This window comes from Apteryx rowi, unplaced genomic scaffold, assembly GCF_003343035.1.
Source record: "Apteryx rowi isolate R43461 unplaced genomic scaffold, aptRow1 scaffold_509, whole genome shotgun sequence".
NCBI classification, from domain to species: domain Eukaryota; kingdom Metazoa; phylum Chordata; class Aves; order Apterygiformes; family Apterygidae; genus Apteryx; species Apteryx rowi.
Window position 1 is genome coordinate 535,825 of NW_020450771.1, and position 26,918 is coordinate 562,742.

Here is a 26,918-nt window from a genome sequence, read left to right on the forward strand (position 1 = left end):
TTGGCTGTCACCTCCTCTTTCCTCCAGCAGTCAGTCACCGTGGGAAGTGCTATCTCACCTCCACATGGCTGACCCCTCCTCAGGGTGCTATCCAAGCTCCCCTCTCTTCTTTTACCTGTCAACAAATGATGGCAAGGTCATCTCAGCCATTGCCCCTCATCTTGGYGAGATTTAAATTCAGTTTTGCTTAGATTACTGAAGGCTTTGACCAGTCATGGCACCTTACAACTGATTTCAACAAACTTGGATGTGTGGAAGTTAGAGTTTGTACAATTTGCACGCTCTAGGGCAAAAAATAAAGGTGTACCAGGAAAAGTCAGAAGACATTAGGAAGAAGTGGTTATTTTAAACTTTTGTGTGTTGCCTTGTGTTCACCTGAGAGACAATGTTTGTGCTACATCCATCTGGTCCATTTTCTAGCACATAAATTGCATCCTAGTAGATCTGTTGACTTAGGAAAGTTGACTAGTATAGCTGTTCCAATGTAGAGTGAACACAGCAGCTGTTCCTGAAAAACTTCCCTGTACTCTCAAAGAGCAGTTCCTGAATAGCTAAGTGTCGGTCCCAGAATACCTGCTGCAACTGTGCAAATCAGTACCCCAGACAGACAAGACCATAAACTACTCAAAATTCATTTAGGCTCCAGCCTAAACTGGAGTTCATTGACTTCAGCCAGCGTACTTTTTCTCTTAGAAACTAAGAGGGTTGCAGTAATTAATTTTCTCCACAAGGTGGTGATGTACTACTGAAGGAATGTTTTGCCTTGCTTTGTGTGAACAGCAGAGCAAATAGAAAACTAGGTAAAATAATGCAGGCCAAAGTGCTGATGAGATGTTGTTTTCATCCAGAAAGCATCACTAAAAAGCTGTCTTGCGTGCAACACTCATGTACCATGCATACAAAACATATTTGTGAGGAATATATGGAAAGAAGGGCATTGTGGACTCCATCTATTTCACTGAAATTAATGTAGACATTTACCCACCTGTGCTTTCTGCTTTTTTGTTCCTTCTGGCCCTCTCCCTATTAGATGCAGAACCCTGTGAGTCAAAGACAAAATTCTAATATTGTACTGTTTGTTAGGGCAGGGGGAAGGATTGCTTTATCTTTGACCATCTGTTTCTAGGTAGGAATAATATATTTCCCAGGAGGCCTGGGGAGTGGCAGGAACAGGGAGGCTGGCAGTGCCCTGACAGCATGTCAGGAGGTCTGAGAAAAGGGGAGGCCTGAGGGAGAGAGGTGGAGGCTGATACACAGGCAATTGGGTCTCCGTGAAAGCCAAGCGCTGATGGCAAAGAGACCCTAAGACACTGCCACTTGCCTGTGGTCTTTTAGCAATATGGTGGGAGCTCCAGAAAGAGAAGGAAGAGGGACAAAAGGGGCCAGGCCTGTGAGGAGACATGGGACAGCAGGAGGGTCCAGAAGGCTGAAAGGATGGTGGCCAAGGGGGAGGCTGTGTTGGGCCAAGTGTCACAAGGAGTAAGGAGGCAACCTGAGACCAAGGGGAGGCAGCAGAGGCAAGGGAACCGGGAAGAGGTGAGGATGCCAGAGGGACATGGGGTGGGTTGGCAGGAGGAAGGAACAGGGCAGTCACTGCCACAGGATGCAAGAGAAACAAAGCAGGAGGCCATGTACGGTGCTTAAGGCTATCCATAAAAAAGGGGAGGTTGAAACTTATAAAGGTGGGAAGTTAGAGGGCATTGCTTGCCCTTTGGGGTAGAAAAGGCAAAACCAGGGATAGGCACACAGAGGATAACTTAGCTTTAAATACTGGTATATCAAGGTCTTTCAGGCCTATGCATAGATATTGCATTGGGATGGATAATGTCCTCTAAAGTATCCACTAAAGTATCCATTTTTAGCCCCGATAAGCCATCAAATGCTCAGCTTAAGCATTTGCTGGTGCAGGACTGATTATGTCGCATCTTAGTGTGTAAACGGCATAATTTTAGGGAAAAGAAAATGTATTCTTGGCAACTTTGGTTGGCAACAATTTTTTTTAAAAAAGCTATAGCAGCTTCTTAGAGTTGTTTGAAGGTTGGGGTGTTAAAAGCAATCGTATTTGATGGATTAAAATGTACAGTGTACATGATGGAATCAATGACACAGTAAAGGTGGTAACTAACTTTATAGTTACTGGAAGCAACCATAGTTTTTTGAATGAAATGTTGAACAAATGACTTTTTGCTGACTAAGGAGAAAATTTCTACATAAATACCTGTATGTGTTTGAAAAGGCAGTTCCAGTCTTCAGGTCAGTAGTGTGCACTTTAGCAAAGTGTGCACTTTTCAAAATGCATAAAGCAGGAAATGGCAAACCACTAAAGCACAAAAAAGCTTGCTAATGGAGTGTCAACTGCTGCCCTTTTAAATCTTAATGGCTATAATGTGTGAAAATTGCATAATCTGTCCAAATTCACAGGTGAGTAATAACCTCCTACAACTAATCCACTATGCTGGAGTTCCTCTACAACATAAATATAATTCCAGGCAAATGATCATAAAAACTTCTTTTCAGTGGTAAACAGATCTCCTGCGAGTCTTTAACCAAATAGAAAAGTATAATCTTTTTCAACTGCTGGGCAAAATAATTCGGAATCCTGTCCTCCCAGTGACTGCATAGAAAATGCATCTTGCCTGGTATCTCTTTTCAAAAATGTAAACTGAGCGTAATGACATTAAGCTTTCATTGACATYCTAAAACTATTGAGAAGACAGTTAWGCACATTGTATTATAGGTATATGGGTAAATAAATACTACCTTTACATAAAATAGCTCTATTTGGGACTATAGCACTATTCCAGAAAGTAATGTCAGTTTTGTCCCATACAGCATATATTTTGGCAGCATTGACATTTTTAATAACTTATGTGTCAGACCAACTTTCTCTGTTCACGAAAAGGATAGAAAATCAAAGAAGCCCATAACTCACTTCTGTCTTTAAAAGCTCTTGAAACAACTTGGTGAGTCTCATTTGCCTGCATCAGCTAAATCGCTGTAAAGTCTAGGAATCCTTATCTGTCCAACCCTAAAAAGATTATAAGGGACCCTACTGAACCAAAACCCTAACTCCATTTCAGTGATGCCTGCCAGGCCTAAATCTATCCCTGTGAGATGAGTCTAGCTGGTGCTTGCTGTCTGGTATCAGCATTTGTCTAGTGACACCTTCTATAATTAGAACATGGATTTTAATGAAATGATCCCAAATCCTGACTGTCACCCAACTCATAGTCTTGACCTAACTCTGGCAGTTTATCCTGGATATATCAGTAATCCTAATTCATAATTGCCTGCTGGGGATTTCACAACTCCATGCCCAGACTCTGAATCCTACCTCAGACCTCCCTAACACAGCAACTACTGCCAGTCCAAACTTAATCTAATAGTTGATTGACAATAGGATTAAGCGTTTTCTGGCAGCATTCACTAGATCCAGTAAAAAGCCTTGCTTCTTGAACCTGGAGACACCCTGGTTCCTCAGCCATCGCTGTACTCTTGTAAATGCTAGCCTTAACCCGAGGGTGGTGTCTCAGGCCAATCCTAAACTTGATCCTGTTAATTTCTTGCTGTAAGCAGTTCTGACTGTAGACAGAGACCTCTCTGGACTCACTGGTGTACCTTGATAGTGGTTCTAGCCAGCTCACATCCAGAAATAACCCAAGTTTTTCCATATGCTAAAATCTCCTGATACCAGTAACAGTCCAAAATGGATCTCTGCAACCCCTTCTAACTGTAGTTCTAATTAGAATCTCTGTTCTCTGGTTTGATAATCCTTAATCCAACCCTAACCTTATTCATCTTAACTCAGTAACCTCTGCCAGCTCAGAGCTAAGCCTGGACAGGTGCTCCTGCTGGATCCCAACCCTTTCAGGAAGCCTCTTTTTGCTTTCAGTCCCAAACTTAACTCTTAAACCTGTGTCAAATCAACTCCTAACTCCTTTCCTAACATTTCTGTTATCCAAAGGTAAGAGATCTCATTCAGCTTTTATATTAAACATAGTCCTTCCACCTCAATCCTTTTCCTGATACAGCAACACCTACAGAAACACAGCGATAAAAGTAACCCTCAGGCTATAGTTCTAACCCCAATTCTAACCCTAACCCTATCCTTCATCCCAGCACAGGGACTCCAGCTAGATTTAGGTCTTGAAAAACTCCATAGTCTCTACTATCTATACCACAAAACCAAGCTTCCTGGCCCCTTTTTACCTCACCCATTTACACAGTCTGTACTGATGGCAAATCTAGACATAAACCAGCTTTCTCTAGAAGTCCCCAGTGTAAAATTAGGCAAACTTCACCAGCACAAAACCTTTCTAGGCAGCTCGCTTTTTACCAGGAAATGTAATGAATCTTCTTGCTCACTAGCAACAGGACAATRAAGATGTGAATGCATATTTGAACATGTATAGCCTAGCTCCCAGGGCTGTTTTGGTGCTGGGCACATTGATAAGACACCTGCAAGGTTAAACTYTAATAGCAATAGTAATGACATTGATGTAAAAGTGGCACAAAGGTAAGTGAGTCAATAGAACATGGGGCATAGAGACATATATGTTTGAGAAAATTTATGCATAAAGTGGATGTAGTGGGTTATAAATAATTCTATGGATCAGTTTTTCCCGAGATGGTTTTATCTGTTGATTATCTTGTCCTGCCAAGCCAATGAGTTTTTGGATATAAAAAGGGTAAAGCTTGTTAGAGAGTTTTGCTTCTTCAGACGTTGCAATGAATTTAGTAAAGAGAATAAATTAACATCATGAGGGATTTCTACAATACAGCTGTACACAAATCCCTCCAGTAGCTTGTAGTCATCACCCTGGTAGCATAACCCCCAAACCCAGTCTGGCAACYTTTGCAGGATCCAGATGTAGGTCTAGTTCATTTCACCTGAACAAACTGCAGCATTCACCCTAGCCCAGCAAGAGCTATAGACCTAAGCCTATGTAGACCATCCATTGTGGCTGAAGTCTTAAAGCTCAGCAGCTGGTCTCTCCTGTGCCAAACTCCAACCCTAGCTCTTAAGATCCTGTCAGAGCACATCCTAACCCAGTCACAACCCTAATGTTAGCTCTCTCACCTTCTTTCATCTCCATCTGAGCTTGGCCTTTCTGGCTAAACTCATACTGAAAATCCCTGTTGGTATTATGCAAAACCTTTGCCTTACTAGAATGAATCCAAAGTCATAAGCTGTTCCTGTACTGCCAGTTCTTTGCCTGAAAGACACTAGCACCAAGCAATATCAACTCTCACACCAACCCTTAGAGTCCAGTGGGGAGATTAATTCTAGTCTCTGAGATTCTTTAACTTGTCTCAAATGGCAGGGGTCCTAGAAATTGTTCACCCGCAACTTTTAATACAGAACTGTTGCTTCTGGAGAACTGGTATGTCTCATATGTGTGAGTTCCACTGAATTTGCTCTTACATTTAGACAGGGTTTAAAGGGACAAATATACATATTCAGTCTGGCCTTGCAAAAGAATCTATTTTCTAGATTACAAAATTGGAAACATATTGTTATAAAAGGATGGTGCAAAAGCAAAACAGAACTTCCAAGTATACCKGATACCAGCTTTCACTCCTAGTTGTCATTTAGGAAGTGTGTATCAGCTCCAGGAGTTGGAGGAAGAGTTCATTCAAGTACCGTTCTGTCTACTGGATTTTGCCAGTAACTCCTACCAGTTAAAATGGATGGTGGACTTGGGTAGTCAATACTGAGTTTAAACAGCTCCCATTCTCTTCCTTTCACCTGCTGTAAATATTAGGTGGCCACTGTAAAATAGCAGTCCCTTCTCATTCCAGCCTTAAACCTCTCTGACCCTGAATCTGCACCACTGCCCAGTCTTAGCCCAAGCCTTAATCCTGGCTCAGCTAGTTCTAGTAGCCTCAGCCCTGCAAAACTCATGACCTGGCAAAATCCAACACTAAACTTACCTCTTTGGCTGCTGCTGCTTTTTACCAATTTATTGTGCACAGGTTGCAGAATAGGTTGTGTGAAKTCCCACAAGCTGGTTACATTGAAGATCTTACTATGGGTTAAAGGTGTTCATTTAGGAACAGTGTCATTGTAAACGCAAAGTCAAAGAATTTATTGCTAATTTTACCAGAGTCTTAGCAAGCTAATCAAAGAACTATTATTAGTCCCTTTAAAATGATACTAGCACTTGTAGTTCAAATTACATACTATTCAAATAGGCATATGAAAACTTTCTAGTATCCAACCCTTTCTCTGGTGTCCCACTGCCCCTGTGGGTCTGAAACTTGAGGGCTCAATGGGGCAGAGATAGTGGTTGGCATGGCAAGTCCTTTACTTGGAGGAGCATGTTGTTGGTATTGATAGTTTTTTCTCCTCCCTATGGGATCTGCTTGGGACCACTTTTATATGGTTGCTAAAATACTCTTTCTTCATTGGTCTGCAAGTCCACGTTGCATCCAAATTTACTGTCTACAGTGTGTTTTACGCATGTTGGGTACTTGTTCTTTGTTCCCTTTGTCACCCCTGCAACTGGTTTTGCCCAGCTCCCGAGGTTGCATTTGGGTAACTGACCACTGCAGAGCTGTTTATAGCTCTGGGGCCTTCAGTATCATCCTGTGTCCATGCTTTCAAGGGCTCTGATATCATCCCATGCCTTTACTCCTCTGTGCTGTATTCTGGGATCACAGGTAGTTCATTCTACACRGAATACCTGTATTTGTCATTGCTATCTATTTGTTACAAAAATACATATAACATCGTCACACCACACAATTATACAAAATTAAGCAAAAGCTAGAGCAGAAGCAAAATAATAGTCACCTGGCTATTAGATAGTTACTGTTACATGATAAAACAAATCTCCAGTCAGGTCAAGACAGGTCCAGACAAAGCCTGACAGGTCCTGAGGCCTGTGGTGTTGGCTTAGCACCAAGCCTGTGGCCTCTTCCAAGAAACAGCAACACCATTTTTGCTGAGCTACAAAGATACATGTTCTAAACCTTAACCTACAAGCTATTTAAAAGTTTATAGCTAGTGCTATAAAACCTAACTTCAACTTCACTCCAAACCTGTGGGATGCTGCCTGTCCCAGATCTAACTCTAAATTAGAAGCCTTGCTCACCCAAATCTCCAAGCCTTTTCCCAAGCCTACCATCTTCAAATCCAACCTTAGTTTTTGTTATTGGTCCCTGCCCTTACCATAGTCAAGTAGCTGATGCAGGATCCAGATATTAACTTAGCTTTTCTTCTACTGCCAGTATACAGCTCACCCAGAAGTCCCGTCAGCCCAGCAACCCAGACCAAACCAAAAGATGGCCAAAGCCCCTGCTGAGTCAGTGCAAAACTTAGAAGTGCAATTTTTTTCCAGACCTGATCCTGTTCATCAGTACACACCACTGGGCCCTGACTGCAGCCCTAGCCATAGTTTGAGGGTTCAGCCTTTCCTGGAAAGGCTCCCTGCTCGCTTGGGCTGCAAGTGAGCTTCCAGCCTTTCCCATCCTTTCATTTTCATATTATGCAGATCCCAAAATTGCCAGTAGGTGGTATAAAATTGACAGACATTACTGGCCAGGCTTCTCTTCCTCTCCACTGAACAACATCTGTCTAATCTGCTATGCTATTTTGCCTGTAGATTCCCAGCAGGCATGTAAAGTTGTGAAGCCTGGTCTCTATGTAGGTGGCAGTTTGCTATAATTATTCAGCAGAACATACCAGCCCACTGAGAGCAAGAGTTATTTCAGAATTTGATTTTAATGTGGAATTCCTAAACAAAACCTCTCCCAAAATATCCTTAGCTTGTGTGATTGTGATGTTATTGTGATGCTAAGATAATAAATGTTCAGTGGATGCTTCATGCAAATCAGGTTTGATGTAATGTATTTCTTACAGTCTTGTTGTAGAAGGAAAAAACACTATGCAATACAGTTATTAAATTGTAATGAAAAACAATAATGCTGACAAAATTACGCGATCATATAGGTCTGATTATTTGCATTGTATTGGTTTTTGTAACRGTGTTATAGTGGGAGGCTTTTTGAATCTTCAGTGAAGAGTGAGTTATTAGGGAAAACATATATGTTATGTTGGATTCCACAGTTACGTGACCTTCTTAATCAGGTCTTTGTTATCATTGTTTTGTGTCTGTGCTTTAAAACATTGCAAATATCCATTACAAAAATGCTCTTCACTATTTCAGCAAACTTTTCTTACTGCTTTTAGAAGAGTGGAAAAAAAGAGATGAGGTATTTGAAATAATGTACTGTAGGCAAGAGTAACAATGAGGAAAAATGCAGCATTTCTATGTAAACATCTTTCTTTACTGGAAAAAGAAAAAAAATCAAAATGCTAAACAGCAAATGCTGACCACAAAAGATCTGAATTATTTGACTACATTTTAGTGAAGGAAAAAGCTAGTCAAGAGGTTCATCATACACAACATCCTTCAATGAGTCCTGAGTCACAGTATGAAATGTGGAATATCTATTATTAGACCATTGATTTTTTTTCCATCAGATAAATTTAAAAAGTTAAATAAAATATGGCTGTACAAAAAAGGCACACCTAGCTTGATTTGTACAAATAGGGAAAGAAACTGAGACTCAGGGGTTTAGTAGGTGATATATTCACAATGTCAGGCACAGGACACTTCAACCCACAGATGCCTAATTAAAGGAACAAGAAAAATAACTATAACCAGGAAATGTCCTTGTAAAATTAACCTCTGTGTTATAAATAAAGATGCACTGAGGAAATTCGAGAATAGTTCTTTACTTTCTGTCTAATGAGAAATAGATGGGAACTATAGAGAGAGAAATTTAGCTTTCCTATTTTGGGCAGCAGTAAAATAAAAAGATGTGACAGGTTGCTTTTGTTTATGAGATTAAGCTGACAGTCATTTGCAGCTATGTTACCACTTTCTGGAGATGGTATGCTGTTCATTCCACTGGTGGAAAACACTTATATAAAAATGACCTGTATTAGATTAGATTTTCTGCTTTAGAACAGTGCCAATTCAGTATTCTCTAGCTACCTGAATCTAATTCAGGCTCATCTGAACAGACCCAACATGCAGAGTGAGAGCCTTGATGTGCAGTGTCACCAGCCAGAGCTCCAGGATTGTCATTGGTAAAATTCTCTTCCATCTTGTATCAGATACAATACCGTGTGTATATCACTGAACTTTGATTTTAGCTAATTGTTGTCATTATGAAGCAGTTCTTTTTTTAATATAGAGTTCCCTAGGCAAACCAGACGAATTGGTTCACTCAAAGCTGCTTCATCTGACTTTAACTGGGTCAATGTGCTACTGACACCTCTATTTTTCCTGGATATGAAATGTATTCCCACTGATGGATATCTTTCCTGTTCCTGATCTATAACCACCTTTTGGTGTTTTGAGTAGTGCAAATCTTTCTCGAGAATCCTAGAGAAAGTCCCCTAGCTAGTTCCCTAGCTATAAACACCTCTGTGAGATTTTGTGTCTCTTAAATGACTCTAAAAACGGATTTTTTTCAAAGCTACTCTAGCCTATCTAATGCCCTAGACATCTGCTGTTTTTTTCCCCACATCTAAAATAAAAGGCACCAGTAAGTGTGACAGGAGGTTGATTCATGTGAACACATTCATAAAACAGCCCAGCAGAAGTTGAGAAAACAAAAGAAATAAAAGTTGGACTGTCACCACCCCTTATAGATCATGCTGCAACAGATGAGGCTAAAACTGCCTTTGCTTAGATCTCTACCCCAAAATAATTAGTGGGCTCTGTTAATCTAAATGTTATGGTGAGCTGAATGTTGCTTTGTGTGCAATGAATTCTTCTTTGTCTTCCTTTCAAACCCTTTCCAGATATCCACAGTTGTTCTCACATTCATGCTAGAAAATGAGCAATATTTGCTGTTTTGAGACATTTAAGTCTTTTTCAAAGTGCTGCATTTCACATAAAGTCACAATTTTACAAAATTTATTTTTTAAAAATTATAATTTCCAAAGAAAATTAACACCAAGTGTTTCTGATCAAAATAAAGCTACACTAGGATACATTATTTAAAATTATGCATGGCCAGCTTTTTTGCTTATCAGAATGGAATTAAATAGCAACAATCAAGCGCAAGTCCAGAAACTACATTTCACCAAAGCTAAGTGAAATATAATGTTTACAGCTTCATATTGTATTCTGAATCAAGGGTTTTCAGTTTTTAGATGCTGCCTACAATAGGCAAAATAAGCATCATCATAAAAGGAGTGTGGTTACATAAGACAGTATATAATACAGCAGACATCTGAGTTGAACATTATACATGTTATGCTCCCAATACTGCGGACAAGAAGTTTTTCAGTAAATGTTATTACAATATTATTGGATGGTATTGCTTAGTCGCTGACTGTGAACAGATATGCTTGTTTGCTGTATGTATTCTGCTGACCAGTTGATGTATACTCTATTACCTGAATGAGATGCTACTTTAAGAAGGATGCTCTGTTTCTATTTCAAGATGCTTTTTGTCTCTGTAGCACTTTTTCCAGTAGTGCCTGATATTGATTAACTGCATAAAGAGCTTTCCATGTACACGTTCTTATATTGCGGCATGGTGCTCAGCGGTCTCTTTGTCCCTGTTAGGTTTATTTCCATTCTGTTTCTATGCTGAGTCCTTTGGAAAAAAACGTGTCTTTCAGTGTGGCCCAGAGATACCAAGATGGAGTTTTCCCCCTGTGTCTCTAAGGGGATGTTGCAGAGGGATGTTGAATAACGCTTGCAACAGCTCGTACTGGAGCTTCCTGTTGCTTGTGGGTGTTGACTCCTGGTCATACTCTGCAGCACAGCTAAGAATCAAAAAGGATGAATCACAAAGAGGCATGGAGGGAATCTAGTAATTTTTCATGATAGCTGTGACAAATATTCTGTAATAATCAGGGAACTAGAGCATATTGTGTGCGGTTGGCATCACAAGTGTATCGTACGCTCCTGTCCTAGATGAGCTGGCATGTGATGCACAGCTGGAATCTCTGAGCTTCTTATCTGAGATCAGACAAGCCAAATAACATGAGAGCAACCTCTAATTGATAGACCTGGTCTATTATAGCTCAGTGATTGGCAAGGAGATTAGGTTTGCTAGCTTAGATGGAAGATGATGATTTAAATAGACACCAGTAATAAAGAACTTTTCCTTTTTAGAATTGTGCCTCCTGAGTAAGTCAGGCATGAATTTCCTCCAGTTCTGAAAAWTATTTATCTGTGAGGCATCTATATATACGTATATACATACACATATACACRCACACAAACTGCAGGCTTATTCCAGATGAACACCTTACCCATGATTTCTTTTCTCTGAGATTCTTTTCTAGTGAAAAATCCCTTGTGATTCAGTGCAGAATGTGGATTTGATACCTACTAACCTACTAGCTGGTGTTCTCTGATTTACACTTATGCATGCATGTCCTGCAGTGAACACATAAGCTAGTATCAAGGACTCTAGTGTCTGCTACCATTGCAAACCTGAGTTTGTTCTTGCACTGTAGTAGGACCAGTGAGATAACTTTCAAGTGTATTGCCCCCCCCCCAAAAAAAAAGTCCCTTTGTTGGCAGAGTATGGTCCTGAATAAGGAAGATAAAGGAAAATCCAATTCTTTGGTACGGATCTTGATTCTTCATTTCATTCCTTATGGCTCAGCCTGATAATAAAAATCTGAAATTAAAAAAATTATGTTGTCGTGGACTGAGTGCACATAAGATCATGGAGAAAAATACTTATTCAACAGCAGGATTTTGAATTCCCTGATGCATTTTACTAGGTTATTTCACAGTAAGACATTCTATGTATTGTGGCCCATATTACCTTCAGAAGTCCTTAATAATTTTATAATGCATGACAAGAAGAGCTGTAGTGGCATTATAAACTGGAAATTAGAAACCTTTCTATATATTTTTTATCTTTTTATTCCTACAACTGATCAGTTTCTTTCATTTTTCCCCTGTCTGTCTCATGCAGAGAAAAAGATCTTGATTTTCTGTTCAAATATTCTTTTGGAGGAGGAAGGAAGGTGAAGAGGGGTAGAACAGCCACATTTCTTAGCATGGAGTAACTCTTACTCATGACTGTCTGAAAATCCTCCGGATGGTTTTGTGAACGTAAGAAGCAATTCCCGGGGGCTCTGACAGACATAAATCACAGTGTTAAAATAATCAGAGTCCCTCTTCATCATGTTATAGTGACATTCTGCATTGTTCTTCAAGCACAAGATAGTTAGTGATCAGAGCATTGCCAAAGATAATAGCAAAGCAGTGGATTCTGTCTTTGGCTTGATGGGTGTGGTATCAAGTAGTGGCTTAAAAAGGGGCAGGAAGAGAAAAGCTTGAAATGTGACTGAGTGATAGCATAAAATGTGTTGTTTTCATTAAACTGTTGTTTTAGGAAATTGAGTTCCCTCAGTTCATTTCCCATAATCATTTCTGGTCCTAAACACTAGGTAATGCATCCTACCATTGTGAAGAATACTTCTTATTCTCATCTGGATTGTGTAGGGAAGAATATGGAGGCAGTCCTCAATGTTTTTGAGAAGTTGGCACTGTCATGCAACTTTCCTTGTCACTTGAGGAAAAAATGAAGATAAGATATATGCAAGCTTGCAGTCATTGTACCTGGAGCGCTACGTAAAGCACATGAACGCTTGAGGCTGATTGATCAGTATGGTATGATTTATTTGCTGAATCAGAGGGACTCAGGTCACTCTGTACCATTTCTCTGTATTTGTTTCTGCAGCAAGAAGTTTTTAACTGCATTCAGCAAGAGACTGGGCATAGAAAGGAAGTTTCAGCTCTGRTTGCCTGAAAATTATCACGCTGCTGCATCTATTTCATGCTGGAATTCTTGCAATGGAAAACATTAATATGATAATGTACTTTGCTGCTTTCATCAATTTGTTCTTCCTCAGTGACTTGGATATGTGTGGTTTACACTTCTTTATTTTAATTATTTCTAAGCTCTCGCAAGTTTGTATTTGTTTTCAAAACTAAGATCAAATATCTTTATACAAATCAAATTAGCAATTTGGCATGTGAAATTTTGCCTCAGTGTCATTTGCTATTAGTGCACAACAAATACATGAAGCTGTGGAAAAAGTATGTTTYGAAGTACTGAATCATACAGTTTGGATTTGGCCTGTTTGGGAAAAACAGGCACTGTGAAGCTCTTCTGGATTGAATACAAAAATTAAAAGTATATCTGATCTTCCTGTGTAGATATTATTCTGAAAATAGTAGTAATGTGCTTTTTCACTGCTACAGTAACTTTTATCTTGAATCATCTTTACTGACATTAAGTGATTAACTCCCATTACAGCCAGGTGAAACGAACATCATCTTCCTCCTGTCACTGGATGAASTGAGGCACAGGTCTAACGCTCCCCATTGTCCTCACCTTGTGTTCAGGCCTCTCCGGGTTAGTGCAGATTGCTCCCTGAAGTCATTCTTCTTTAAAGGTCAAGGTGTTGCAAGATCAATAGTTCTGCAAGATCAGGTTCTTTGCTATTAGCCTGAGTAGCTTTTCTTATTTCCAAGAACTTGCTAATGTACCATTCTGCAGAGGTCATTTTAAACAGTACTGCTGTACATGAGAGGAGACTGCTCAGCATCCTGCAGTGGCCCTAGAATTCTGCTTTGCTGTTTGCACGCTGCTGGGCTTTCTTAAAAGTCAGGCTTGAGACACAAATATAAAATATTGGCACCTCCCTCCAAATTGCTGAATAATTCACCAGCATGCAGAGCCTGAGCTGTACTAACTCCCTATCCAGAAGCAGGGACAGAGCTGAGAAGACTTTGTTCACTTTTGTCACCTCTACATCAAAAATGCTGGAAACTGCAGAATTGGAACTAAGCGAGGACAACAAAAGGAATTAAGAGGTTGAGGAGACTAATTTATGTAGTAAAATAAAAGAATAATAGCATAAACACATTTTAGAGATTTCCTGATTAAAACTGGCTTGATTTTTTTAAGGTGCTTGTCACAATGGCCTTTAGATGAGCTAGAAATGAATTTCACAAGATGTTGCTCTTTGTTATTCCATCTTAACTCTGGTGACTTCAGCCAAGGAATAAAATCTAGGTCTCATGCACTGACAGCACAACAGGTCTCAAGCTTTCTAGTAGCTGAGGAGAAATCAATAGGACAGAAAGTTGTGTTACATGTTGCAAATTTGGGCCAATTTCCTTTTGCTGTCTTGTTACAAATAAATATTTTTTAAAAATCCATGTAAATAAATATAAAAAGTTTATCCATAGAACAATGTACAAGTATTTGGAATGTGTAAACACAAAGAGGCTGCAGGAATTTTTACAGATGATAGGCTTTAGTTTAAGTTCATAATGTTCCCACACACTTGAAAAACCCACAGTACAAACAGATAGAGCAGGACTTCAAGGCTGAGACCTAAATACATTGTATATAGTTGCTATCCACATAGTTTCCAACCCTGGGTGATAGAAATTATTCAAGGCACTGCCATCTCTTTTGTCCTTGTATTAGCATTTTAAGTAGGAAATTGCCAAGTAGGACATTTGTGTAGATTATGTAATTTTGGCCCAGTCATAAATAGGGCAAACCCCAAAGTCCCCTTTAAAACACTCTTCATGATGACTTTTTCTGTCAGTATTGTTCTATCTGGGGAGATAGGTGTTTTCATTATTCACCAGTTTCTTTTTACTTCTCTTCCAGAATTTTTATGTTTCTTTTCTGTGCCTTACAAAGCCTCAGAAGTCTATGCTGGTTTATGTTTGAATGAAATCTGACCTCAGAAACAAAGGAATATGCTTTATTATGAAAAAGTTTCCTTCTAGAGACCCCCACCATTCTGCACTATAAAAGTGTTGCATTGTCGTGGTGTTTCTGCCTTTCTTGCAAGAAGGGATTAAACCCTGAGACTGGTGTCTAAGAGTCACACCCCAGAAGGGTTCGTCTGACTCCTGCTTTGCCTTGCCTTTTGCTTTCTTTACCTGTCTTCGTGCATTTGCAGCACAGCTTGATGCCTGCTGTGTCCTCATACTTTGCCTGCCGCGTGGGGCAGGGAGCAGGGCAGAGGACATAGCCTGAGCTGTGGTGGGCTGCATGAGGGACCCAGCACGGCACACACTCCCTGGCCACCCCACAGCCCCGTGCCTGGAGGGCGAGCCTGTCGCCTAGCCCAACACGTGCGTCGTGCACACCGGCAGAAAATACATTTGTGAGAGCTGCAGAATTCCTGCTTCAAAACACAAAGTCCAGCCTAATGGGCCTCGCAGCCCCTCCTGTCTGTTTCTCCTGGGTAAATAATTATTGTTTTAGGTTAGGCACTGTGTCCCAGCAGAGCCTTTCAGTGCTGTGCCACAGGTTTTTTTCTCTCTTTTTGCAGGGATATGTGGTTGATGAACATGCAGCCGTGCAAGCCCGCTGGGAAGAGGCATCTAGAGAAACTATCAAGAAAACAACCAAGCCATGCCCCAACTGCCATATTCCAGTAGAAAAAAATGGTAAATTTATTAGAGTTACCAGTTATTACTTGTCTTTTAAAATTAATCTTACAATATAAATATATGAATATGCATGTATACAGATGCATATGGTTATGGACCTGTCAAGAGAGGGCGAGCACACAGAGCTAGATTCTTCCCTCTGCCACTATATCTGAATTACTTGGAAATCACTAAATCTAAACTACTTTTAGTTCTAAAGCCACTAATTAAGTCTCACAAAAAACTCAGCTGTTTTATAAACAGGGAAAATAAGGCACAGAGAAGCCCTGAGTGTCAAAATCATTCATATGACTGAATTTTCAGCTAGTTGTCTAAACAACTTCCATTGTCAATGGAAAAAAAATAGACATTTGTAGAGCAAAACTTGCATCACGCTAAAATAGAGCATGTGTCTAAAGCAGGCCAGAAGAACTGCACCTAAAATTAGGGTGTGGGAGAATTAGTCCTGATGTAGATGACTATATGGAATATATCTGAAGTTAGATGAGATGAATCTCACCCCAGAGAAAAGCCTACAGTGAAAGAGCAAGTCAGAGGAAAAACCATGAGTCCTGAGAAATTGGTTGCACTAATCAATACTTAACACATGGGAAGAAAAGTAATCTACTGGCTCTGGGGTCATTAGAACAGAGAACAGCAACAGCAAATGGACTGTACCCTATAGGTACATGTTGTTCCAAGATTTAACTGTAGTAATGTGAACTAACCAAACTATCTTAAAATGACTACCTAAATAAATTATATTATATGAATAGTAAGTATAGAGGATGCTTCTGGGTTCCTTGGCATCAGTGATTCAAATGGGATTTTGAAAAATGCCAGACAAGAACTTCTGCAAACCATAAGAAAGAACACTTCAGGCAGGAAAATTGTGGAGATACTATTAAATAGAACAAAATCCTGAAATCTGGTGTTTGAAGAAAGAAAAGAAGGCAGTTGGCAGATGGAAAGTGGGAGACTTCTTCAAGTACAAGAAGCAGAACTTATGAAAGCATGAATTCAAGAGTGGGAAGGTGAGATAAGATTTGGCAAAGTGTAGAGAGCAAGGTGGGCAGCAAGAAAGAAGAGAGGGGTAGGTGAGAAAGAAATTATTTACAGACTTGTAAAACAGATTGGTAAACCAGAAGTTTGAACTGGATTAGAAATAGACAGTAATTGCAACTGTTCATATGTAAGGTCTGTGCACAGCTAAATAGAAAAGCTTCTGGTCAGGCTGGAAACAGTGCAGGGACCTTTTCTTTTTCTTACACTGTGCCACAGAATCTCTATTGTTAATTTATAGGCAGCTGTCACATGGACATCCCTAGCTGACACCAAGATGATTAAGGGACTGGAGCATTTCTCATATGAGGAAATGCTGAGAGAGCTGGGACTGTTCAGCCTGGAGAAGAGAAGGCTCAGGGCAATTTTATCAATGTTTATAAATATCTGATGGCAGGGAGAAGAGACAAAGCCAGAGTCTTCTCAGGGAAAGGACAAGAAGCAATGGGCATGAAACACAGAAAAATCCATTTAAACATGAGAAAAAACTTTTTTACTGTGAGGGTGGTTGAACACTGGACCAGGTTGCCCAGAGAGGTTGTGGAGTCTCCATCCCTGGAGATATTCAAAACCTGACTGGACACGGTCCTGGGCAGTCTGCTCTAGGTKACCCTGCCTGAGCAGGGGGGCTGGATTAGACGATCTCCAGAGGTGCCTTCCAGCCTCAGCAGTTCTGTGATTCTGTGAATCGAGGCATGAAGCTTAAAGTCTGCTGTGCTTGCTTTTTTTTATAATGGTTACTGCACATTCCGACTTCCAGGTTGACTTTTGTAAATTGCCTGCAGCCTACTGTTCTTCATGTAACAATAGCCATATATTTATGATAGCAAATTCCACTGAGTCAAAAGATAAAAAGATAGTTAACATGTGTTTTAACAAAACATCTTTGTTTATTACATTCTATCAAAACATGCATCCATTTAAAAAATTGACATTAAAAAAGAAATGACATCTCAGCAGCATTTATTTTATTTGTATTCCTCAGCAAGTTTTACCTGTGCTGGAACTCTGTTTGGCATAAAGAGCTTTCTCAGAATCCACTACACTACATGAAAAATAACTGTTCAAACCACCACTTACAAATTAAATTTGTTCCCTACTGACTAGTGAAAACTACTGAGTGGTTATGAACAAAAATGATAGATGTCCTTGAGAAGTCAAACTATCAAACCTTCTAGGAAATGCAACATTGTCTGCAAACACAGAAAATGAGGCGTTCTTCAGTGAGCCTGGCTGCTGTGAAGACATCAGTTCCTTTGTCAGTCCAGAACTGATCAGGACAGATATACAAGTGCTCTGGAAAAATGATGCTTACAGAAGGCGTGCTGGAGGGAATCATCAAGCAAAACAGTTCAATCTAATCTAAAGTCAGATTGTGTTCAGAAATCTCCTTTTTCTATACCTCAGTTATTCAACTAGAACGACCCGTAACACATACTTTTAGGATATCTCCCCCCAGACCTGAAAACACAGGGAGGGAAAAGAGCAGAAGGGCAGCAGAGACCTCATACTGTCAGTTTAATTTATTGCACCAGGACAGCACGCAAGACCAGTTCCAAAAAATGGTTTTGGTGCCTATGGCAGGAGGTAGGTGTGATTGAACAGTCTGCCCAGTATGATGAGCTGCAGTTGCCTGCCACCAGCCCTGGCAATGCCTAACCACCCTGAGTGTCTGTGTAGCTCTAAAGCTCCTCAGGCTCCTGCCTGTGCCTCGGGGTAACTAACGGTGCACTTCATTCCTGCCCAAGTACGGTTGGTGTCCAGAGGCTGATTATCATACACTGCAATCTGCCAACAGTCCTCATTTGGGAGAAGTTCACTGAGTATACACGAGAGCATAATTGTGCCTTCCCTTCCCACATGTGACTGTGGACACTGTCTTTTACAAGGAACAGTGGTGGCGCCAATAACTTTTCTATAATAGCCTATATTTCTATAGGCAATATAGTGTATTGCTATATGCCAGTAACTTTTCTGTAATAGCCTAAGTGAAAGAGTGAAACGCTCCAGCTCAATTCGCACAGCCTGAGTGGGGTTGAACACACATCCCCATCTCTCAGAGGATGGTTGTACTCACCAAGCTGTAGGCCATGTTGCTTGAGGGACTCTCTGCCCTGCCTGCTGATCTCAGTTGCTGTGTAGCAGGGAGTAACATGAATCGTGGCTTGTCAGGGTAGAGCACGCATTTGACCGAAGATAGCTGTTAGGCTTTGGCTCCTGCTCCATGATTGAGATGCATTTTATCCAGTGGTGGCTTAACATGAACATTAAGAGAGGACTGGATCTGAACTTTAAGTGAAGTGTAACATGGAGGCTGGTCTTTAGTACACTTAGGTTTAAACAAGACAAAGTGTTCAGCAAATTGCACCACTTTTACCCAAAGGCATAATTCGGCCATCCCAGCTAGCTCCCTCCCTCTGTCAGATGAAGCAGATAGGCCTATTTTGACAGATCACTTCCTGTGACACACTTCTTGTGTCTCCTGTTCTTTTTACCTTCTGAGGATCATTCTGGAGTAGCATCATAGGAAAAATTGTATAATGGTAACATGTCATACAGTAGAGAATACACAAGCCTTGTACATCCTATCACCATCTGGAGAACCTATTTACAGTTCTCACAGAAGAAGAGTTATCAGCATTTCTTCATACTGCATGGCTTTATTTTAGTTTGAATTATACAAAAGCTTTCTTTGTGTGGTAAGCAACATAATTCCCATTTGAAGTACATCTCTGTAATGACCTTTGACAATGTTAATGTTTTATATATTACAAAATAAACTTTTGATGAGGGCTGTGAGCAGTGAGATTAAAGCTGCTCTCGCAGTATGGGAAAGTAAGAAACAACACATAGGAAATGATGTGATCAAAAGGCTGCTTTAGATATAAAGAAGATCAAGTAAACTGAAATTACTAGTATCATTTTGATGTAATCAGCAGTCAGCCATTAAAATCTGTGTATCTTGATTAATTCTCTTTGCATATCTCTCAGCTTTTCAATCCAAATTCAAAAAAAGAATTGAATTTTGAGCAACTTCTGGCTCACAACTAGATGAGGGTAAACTATCCTTGAGCAGCTGTCTCCATGATTGCTTTCCCCTGTCCCTAGCACAGTCTTTTCAAAGGTCAGACAGAAGTGCAGTTCCTACTCCTGCAGTCCCTCAAGTGCGACCAGCAGGTTACATCCAAACAAAAGAGGTAGTAACAGGTTTTATAAAGTCCAGGAAAAGTATTCTTCAGCCTTGTTATTCTCATTTATTAAATATTCTCCTTGGCTAATAAATGAACGCCTAAGAAGTTAATTTAAAAACAGTCAATAGTTGATTGACATCTCTTTGAAGTATTTTCCAAGTACCAAAGCCATTTTTTTTTTCCTATCATCTTGCAGGTGGCTGCATGCACATGAAGTGTCCTCGCCCTCAGTGCAGGTTCGAGTGGTGCTGGAACTGCGGCCTGGAGTGGAACAGAACCTGCATGGGAGATCACTGGTTCGACTAACGGCTCCGTGGCACTGAGGCCAGCCGGCGTCGTAGCTGCTGGAGTTTGCGCTCATTGGGGTCAAATTCTGAACTCCTTTCTTAAACAAAGCACCCAGTGGTTTCAGGGACAAGGAGTTCAGAAGTTGGCCCCAGTTTGTTTGGTTTTGCTTTCTTGCATATGAAGTCATACCAAAATCACACTGAAGTCATGCCAAGGGTTTTAAATCCACTAAGTGAAAAGAGTAATTGTTTTTATCACCAGACTTGCTCATCATGGTACAAAGAGGGTTAAATTTCACCTTCCTGTACTTGTGTGTTCTCTCAGTACAGACAACAGTGTTACCATGAGGAAATTTGGCTGATATTTACAGTCAGGAATACATAACACTTACAAGATAGAGAAGCCTGCATGTGTGTGTGTGTGTGTGTGTGTGTGTGTGTGTGTGTGTGTGTGTGTGTGTCAAGGTGGGGGGCGGGTAAGGAAAGGAGATTCTCTGCATTAACAACTCTTTCTATGACCACTTTCTTTCTCAGTCAACAATTTTTGACTTTGAGATAGTATTTCTTAACAATTTTTTTGCAGAGGGAAGACTGTGGTTCTTCAAAGTTTTCTCAGGGTTCCTTCCCAACAGGCTTTCTGTAGGGGTCTTGCTTTTAAACCAAATTGTCATAGAAACATCCAGTTTAATGCCATATTTTTGCTTATGCATTTGTAACATGACATGAAATCTGCTTACATATTCATTGCAGACCATATTACTATTGCAAGATTAGTTAAGGATGCAGTTTCAGCTTTAACTGTGAATGTTCTTGCTTCAGTAGCTGGGTCTGATTAAGTGTTACGCAAGCTAGACTCACAGGGTTTCATTTTTCTTGTGCTTACAGCAAAACTTTGGACATGGCAAGAGGAGGGAGGAGGAGACTTCTTGGGGTTATTTTCTCCATCATCATTCTCAGAAATTGAATTAGAATATGGATATATTCCTGAAAATATATTCACAGCTCAGACAATGTGGGGCAGGGGGCTTCTTTAATTTTACAAAGTTAACACAGTAAGACAAAACTTAATATCATCTCTTTGCCTGAACAATCTTACTGTTTCATGGGCTTTACATTGTTGTCTTACTCCAGAATGAAATAGGTACTGTCCACATCAATGTGACATGTAACGATTTGTACAACTTGGTTTTGGAGAAAAAAGATACAATAAATAAAGTAGTCAAAATTTTATGCTTTATTTCTGTCTCTTTTCATTTGAATACAACGCAAGCGAGTACAAAGATGTTGGGCACACTGGCTGACGTATTTCCTTGACTGCCTCAGACTCCCAGCTGAGAATCCGACCATTTGATTAAAACATTATTCAGGGTCGTGGACTGCTTGCATCCAGTCTGAATTAATGTTTTGTATGTCATGACTGTAGACTTCTGAAAATATTAGTGTGTATTAGCATAGAGATGAGAAGCTTGACGGACAAAGAAATCCCAGGCTTACTACAAAAAATGCTCACCTGTCAAAAGCAGCAGAGTATTCATCTGTCTTGGCTGGAAGTCACATAAAAAATCTGAGGAAACAGCAAGATGAAGGGATGAGGTACCAAAACAAGAGATTGAACTAATAAAATGAAATGCAGATAATCTAAGAAAATGCAGTGGGAGAGAGAAAGTGGCAAAGACAAGACCATGGCCCTTTCTTAAAGGCCATTTTCCTTTTGGCACCAGTGAACTAAAATATATGCAGAAGTAGCTACATTAAAATGTAGGGGTGCAGTAAAAAAATGCAGTGTATCTCATTTAAGTACATTATTTTAATGGGGATATTTTCCTGTGAGCTCTGATTATTTCATGATTTGATTTCCTGCACCTGGGTCTATTTTATAATTTACATGGCTTGTTGCCAACAGGCTAGAGAAAATCACAATGCATAATTTTGCTTTTACACTCTGTGACATGGAAGCTCATCACAATATTTCATAACCACAAACATTTGGAACAAATGAAATCTGAATCTCCCTCCCATTTTTGTTTAGCATCTTTCTTACAGAGGGAGAAAAATGTAATGGATGTAAGGCATGTTTCACTGAGTTAGGGCTAGTCTTCACAAGTTAATGTTTCAATTACCACGTAGAAACATGTAATTTATACCCCTGGATCAAGGCCCATTGAAGTCAAAAGGCTACAGATCATCTCCTGTATTTCTCTCTGGCCTGGGCCGGGCATGGCAGGGCATGAGTCATAAAACTAGAATAAACACATCTCTTTCTTGGGAAGAACTTGTCAGAGGTTGGGTTTATGAACATTCATCTAAGACATGAGCAATGGCAGGAAAGGAGAATAAAGAAAGGAGTTCCAGGACTGAGTCAAGATTATTCACGTTTAGGGACTGACTTTATCACACAAGGTTGCTGCACACAGTGCAGTTTCACATCCTGTGATCACACACCACAAATAAATAATATTTGGATCCTGCAAATTTTAACAGAATATGTCCTGATCTCCTCTGTATTAATACATATGAATCTGTATATACACACACACACACACACACACACACACACACACACACACAATTTGAGATGGTGTAGGTCGATTCCTATTTACAGTAAAATTGCTTCTCATTGTTTCCACAATTTTAAAGTAAWGAAAAATTAGGATTAATTCTCTGCTGACACCATTAGAATACTAGAATTGCACAGCGTAAATTGGACTGAAAATTTCCTCCATTGATTTTTTTCTGCATGGAAAATAACTTCATAAAGAAAATCTAAAACAAAATTAGACAAAAATCTCATTGAAATGAGATCTTTGTAATTTGAAAAAAAAAAAAATAGAGCAAACCAAGTCTTCAGTGTCTATGCAGACCGCTGCTTTTATTTCAGCTCTGTACTTTCAGAGTAGACTTTGTGTCACTCAACTTTAGCCATCTCCCCTTAGCCCTCAGTTGGTTCAGTAGCCTCAGAAGCGCACACAGAGACCTGCTTCATATTTATAGGGAGGCCTGGTTAGTTTTAAGTACAAGTCAGTCATGCCCAGAGGCACGATTGTAACGTGTCTGCCAAAGATGGGGTGCAGTTCCCGATAATACAAGCAGGATCGCAGAGCTCCCCCAGACCTCTGGCTCTGTCATCAGTGTGGAGATAAGGGGTCTTCAGTTTTTAAAACCTGGGCCCCGGCATTGTTTGCTAGCTTTCAGGAAGCCAGCCTTTGCAGCGCTGCCTGTGTTTCCACACTCGTGTCTCTGGAAATACTCCTGGCAGCCACGGGGGTAATTAAAGGAAACAGGACTCAAGCACAAAACAAGAGGCAAAACAACCTGATGGCATAAACAGATGCAGAGGTTTCTAGCACTCGTGGGTTATGCTTATTAGCAATATACATTCTAAAAAATATATAAATAAAATGCTTTTTTTCCCCTGGAAATATTAACATTTAACTATGTATTCTGTATTTTCAAACAAGATGATTTATCACAATGATATAAAGCAAAAAAAGTATGTACCTTTTTAACATATAGGCTTGCTTTTGTTAATTGAATTCTTTTTACCTCAAGTCTTCTTCATCTTTCAGATTAAAACAATTAGAGACTTGTTCTTGGTACTGCAATCTGGGCTCCATTTAGTGTGTGTTAAACGGATTAAGTACAGGATGTATGCTGAAATATTCAATAATAATTATCTCTATAATAATTCAGCTCTATAGCAACAAAGAAAATCTCTAATATTTAATTCCAGCTGGCAGTGAAATCTGAATACTGAGTAGATTAAGAAGAAAATATATAATAGCTTGGCTCCCTAAGAACAAAGCCTATCTCAAAGCTTAGCATAAATAATAATTTGGGTGCCATGACTTTGACTAAAATATCATTTATAAGTTTGCCCTTATCTTGTCTTAAATTGCAGTCCAAATAATCTCATTTTAAAACCTCAGCTTCAAGAACAATTCAGTAAATTGCACTTCAGAAAAAACATTATGCCACTATGGGGAACAAAAAGTCACATTTTCAAAGGACAGTAAGCAGCGGGGCTTGTTTTTTGCATATGAGCAGTAAGGTACCATTAACAGTGCAAAGCAGTATGGTAGCAATGCCTCTTGCTTACATATCTCTTATGCAAACTGAAGTAAAATTTGCATTTGCAGAAGGGAACCTGAGGCACTTACAGGTGAGGGGCCGTGTTCCAAGAGCTGTTTCTGCTCTGAAAGTTCAGGAGGGTTTGGCGCTTTGTGCCAAACTTTCTCGCACTTTGAGGCAACAACAGAAACAACTGGTATTTTCTTCTTGTTTACTGTGCTGCTCAAACCACTTGGCAAATAATCCCTGGATGTAGGAAGCTCAACAGCAACACTTGCAGAAAGATAGGAAGGATAAAACGTACTGTCAGCTATGAAGACCGATTAGCCACATGCCGCCTTAATTTATCTGATTCAACATTCGGCTACTATGGTGATGGAGGATCTAGAAAAACCCTACATAGAAATGGAGAGCTGCAGTATAGCTCTTTAACAACTGGATTTTGTTCCCTGGCAGTAAAATTTTCATGCTTCCTTCAGTTCTCCCTCAAGCAACAGCTAAGCCTGGAAAAACAGCACTGGACCAAGGCTGTGAGAAGAATGAAAAGCCCTGTGTAATGGTCCTGATATCCCTTTGGGAACTTTGCCTAGATGCATCTGACAACACAATATTGACAGCGATTCAGCACAAACAAACATACCGACTACCTTATGTTTTATCTGATTTGATTATAGTTTGTAAAGAAATATTTCTATCACTGTTTAGCCAATTTAGAAAAACACATCTCTCTTTTTTACACACATTTGTCTGCCGACTCCTGTTATGCTTATTTGTGTATGTGTTTGCCCATGTGCTTCTCCTTGTATCATCTACTGATTTCCAACTGTGAGTCATCTTCACCTGGATTAGTTGATGCTCTAGCAGTGTGGGACTCGGGGGTCTAGGAAATACTATGGTACACACATTGAATAGTCCCTTCTCATTTTCTGCGCAAGTGTGTGCACACAGAAAAATTTAAATTACCTCTTCTTCCCCCCATCCCTTCTGCCCGGAGCCCTGCTTGGATTCTATTTGCTAATGCCCATCTGGTTTTTCAATTCTCAGCCAAAAGAGCTATGGGGCCAAGTAGGCGGTTAGTGGGAGGGCTGAGGCTGGGAGATCCTGTGATCATCCGGCTGGATGGGAACACACATCTCCACTTCAGTATTTTATACAGCACATAACCTAAGGACATGTCTAAAATTAAATTAAAAATATACCATCACTGATACAGTCTCTGCTACTCTTGGCTGATGGTTTAGCCTACATCATGTCTTTCACATCCTATAATTTGCCTCACCTTACCTGCTCCCCTGCCCACCCAGCCTCCACTTTCTTCAGCTGTCATTTAAAGTTTTGCAAGAGGAGCACAGCAGGCCCACTGACATGAGCATATCCACAATGTTGGAAAAATCAGGGGTTGCACTGGGGGACTTCTCTTTCCTTTGCACTTCTGTGGCCCTAAGTATTTATCCTCTGTGAGCAAGTAATATATTGCTTTTCTGATTCACATCACAGTAGGAAGAATTATTATTTTTTTCCTCAACTAAAAAACAAGTGGGGACTTCTCTTTCTTAGCCTCCCCCTCCTCCTTGTAGTATGAAGAGCAAAGGAGTCCTTGCCACACTTTCTGTTGGACAATATGCCATTTAGTTTTCCTTCATTATTATCAATAGTGCTTTTTCTTTGATTTTCATTTTTTCTTATCATATGGTTCTGTGTTTTTTTCTGAGTAATGGAGAAATGGTTCTATGCCAGCAGATAAAATATGCAACAATATACATTATTTTTTGGCTTTTATCCCTAGAAAGCTTGAGGAATCCACATAATCCTTGCAGGCAGGGAAGTGCCACTATGTGCATTTTAGGCAGAATATTCAGGGAATTCAGTCCAGAGGCTACATACAGACTGCACACAGACAGTGGTTCAGATGCACACCAGCCCTCCGTCACCACTGCCTTTCCTCTCTGGGGAAATCTGTGACGGCACCAAGGTGGACGGCACCTGTGTGCCAGCACAGTGATGACAGGGAGCCCAGGGAAGCAGGATGCAAGTTGGAAGTCTGAGGTACAGAGATCGTCAGCATGACATTAGGCACCCAGAGAAAAGAAAAGGTAGGATTTTCAGTGGCGTAAAAAATTGTGACCTAACCTGACACCCTTGGAAATGACTGGGAATTTTACCACTGACTTCAGTGGGAGAAGGCTAATTTAGAGACTCTGCAAACACCATTTAGCTTGCCTTTTAGCAGTACTTAGGCGATCTCTGGGAGAACTTCATGTCCCACTTTTCTAAATGCTAATACCTAAACTAAATACCATGCCAGAGTTGTTTTAAAAAGGTTTAGTTCAAGCACAACTGAAGCAATACTTTGGATACTCATTCTCACTTGGTACTTGATTATATTGTCTGCATCAAAAACAGTAATCTCTGTAGACTGCCAACTTTATTTGCTGTTTACCAAGCCAAAAACTGGTTGGATGAGGACCTCAAGTAATGATCAAAAGATCATTAAAATGAAAAGCAGCAATCAATAAAATGAAGTAGCATTCAGACACTTCCTATGTTGGGGCCAATACCAAGTTTTTTCTTGGAATGGATGCTAAACACTCCTGAATAAGTTCAGCCAACTGAATTTGTTTATGCCTGGAAGTTAAACCTGGAAAACACTGCACTGCTCTTATCCAAGCTAAACTGATCACAACATCGTAAAAGGGTTTTGAATTCTTTTTTTTACAAATGGCAGAACTTTGTGTGTTCCAGAGTTGGTGGAGATAACAAAAACAGAAAAAAACAAACCACCCCACTTAGCTACACTGACATTTTTTATGTGCAAAGCGCTGCAACAAATGACAGATTTGTTWAAAAAAAAA

The 26,918-nt window shown here is 40.0% G+C and overlaps 1 protein-coding gene across 1 annotated transcript in view; it reads left to right on the forward strand.

Moving 5' to 3' along the window:
• The window catches only part of PRKN (parkin RBR E3 ubiquitin protein ligase), a gene marked incomplete at its 5' end in the record, with an annotated part of 536,136 nt that extends 515,695 nt beyond the window's left edge, over positions 1-20,441 (forward strand). Inside the window, 2 exons of the mRNA XM_026080011.1 lie at positions 15,359-15,476; positions 19,908-20,441. Of these exons, the coding sequence (XP_025935796.1) occupies positions 15,359-15,476; positions 19,908-20,017 (228 nt within the window). The remainder of the gene's footprint in view (positions 1-15,358; positions 15,477-19,907) is intronic.
• Positions 20,442-26,918: the final 6,477 nt, after the last annotated feature.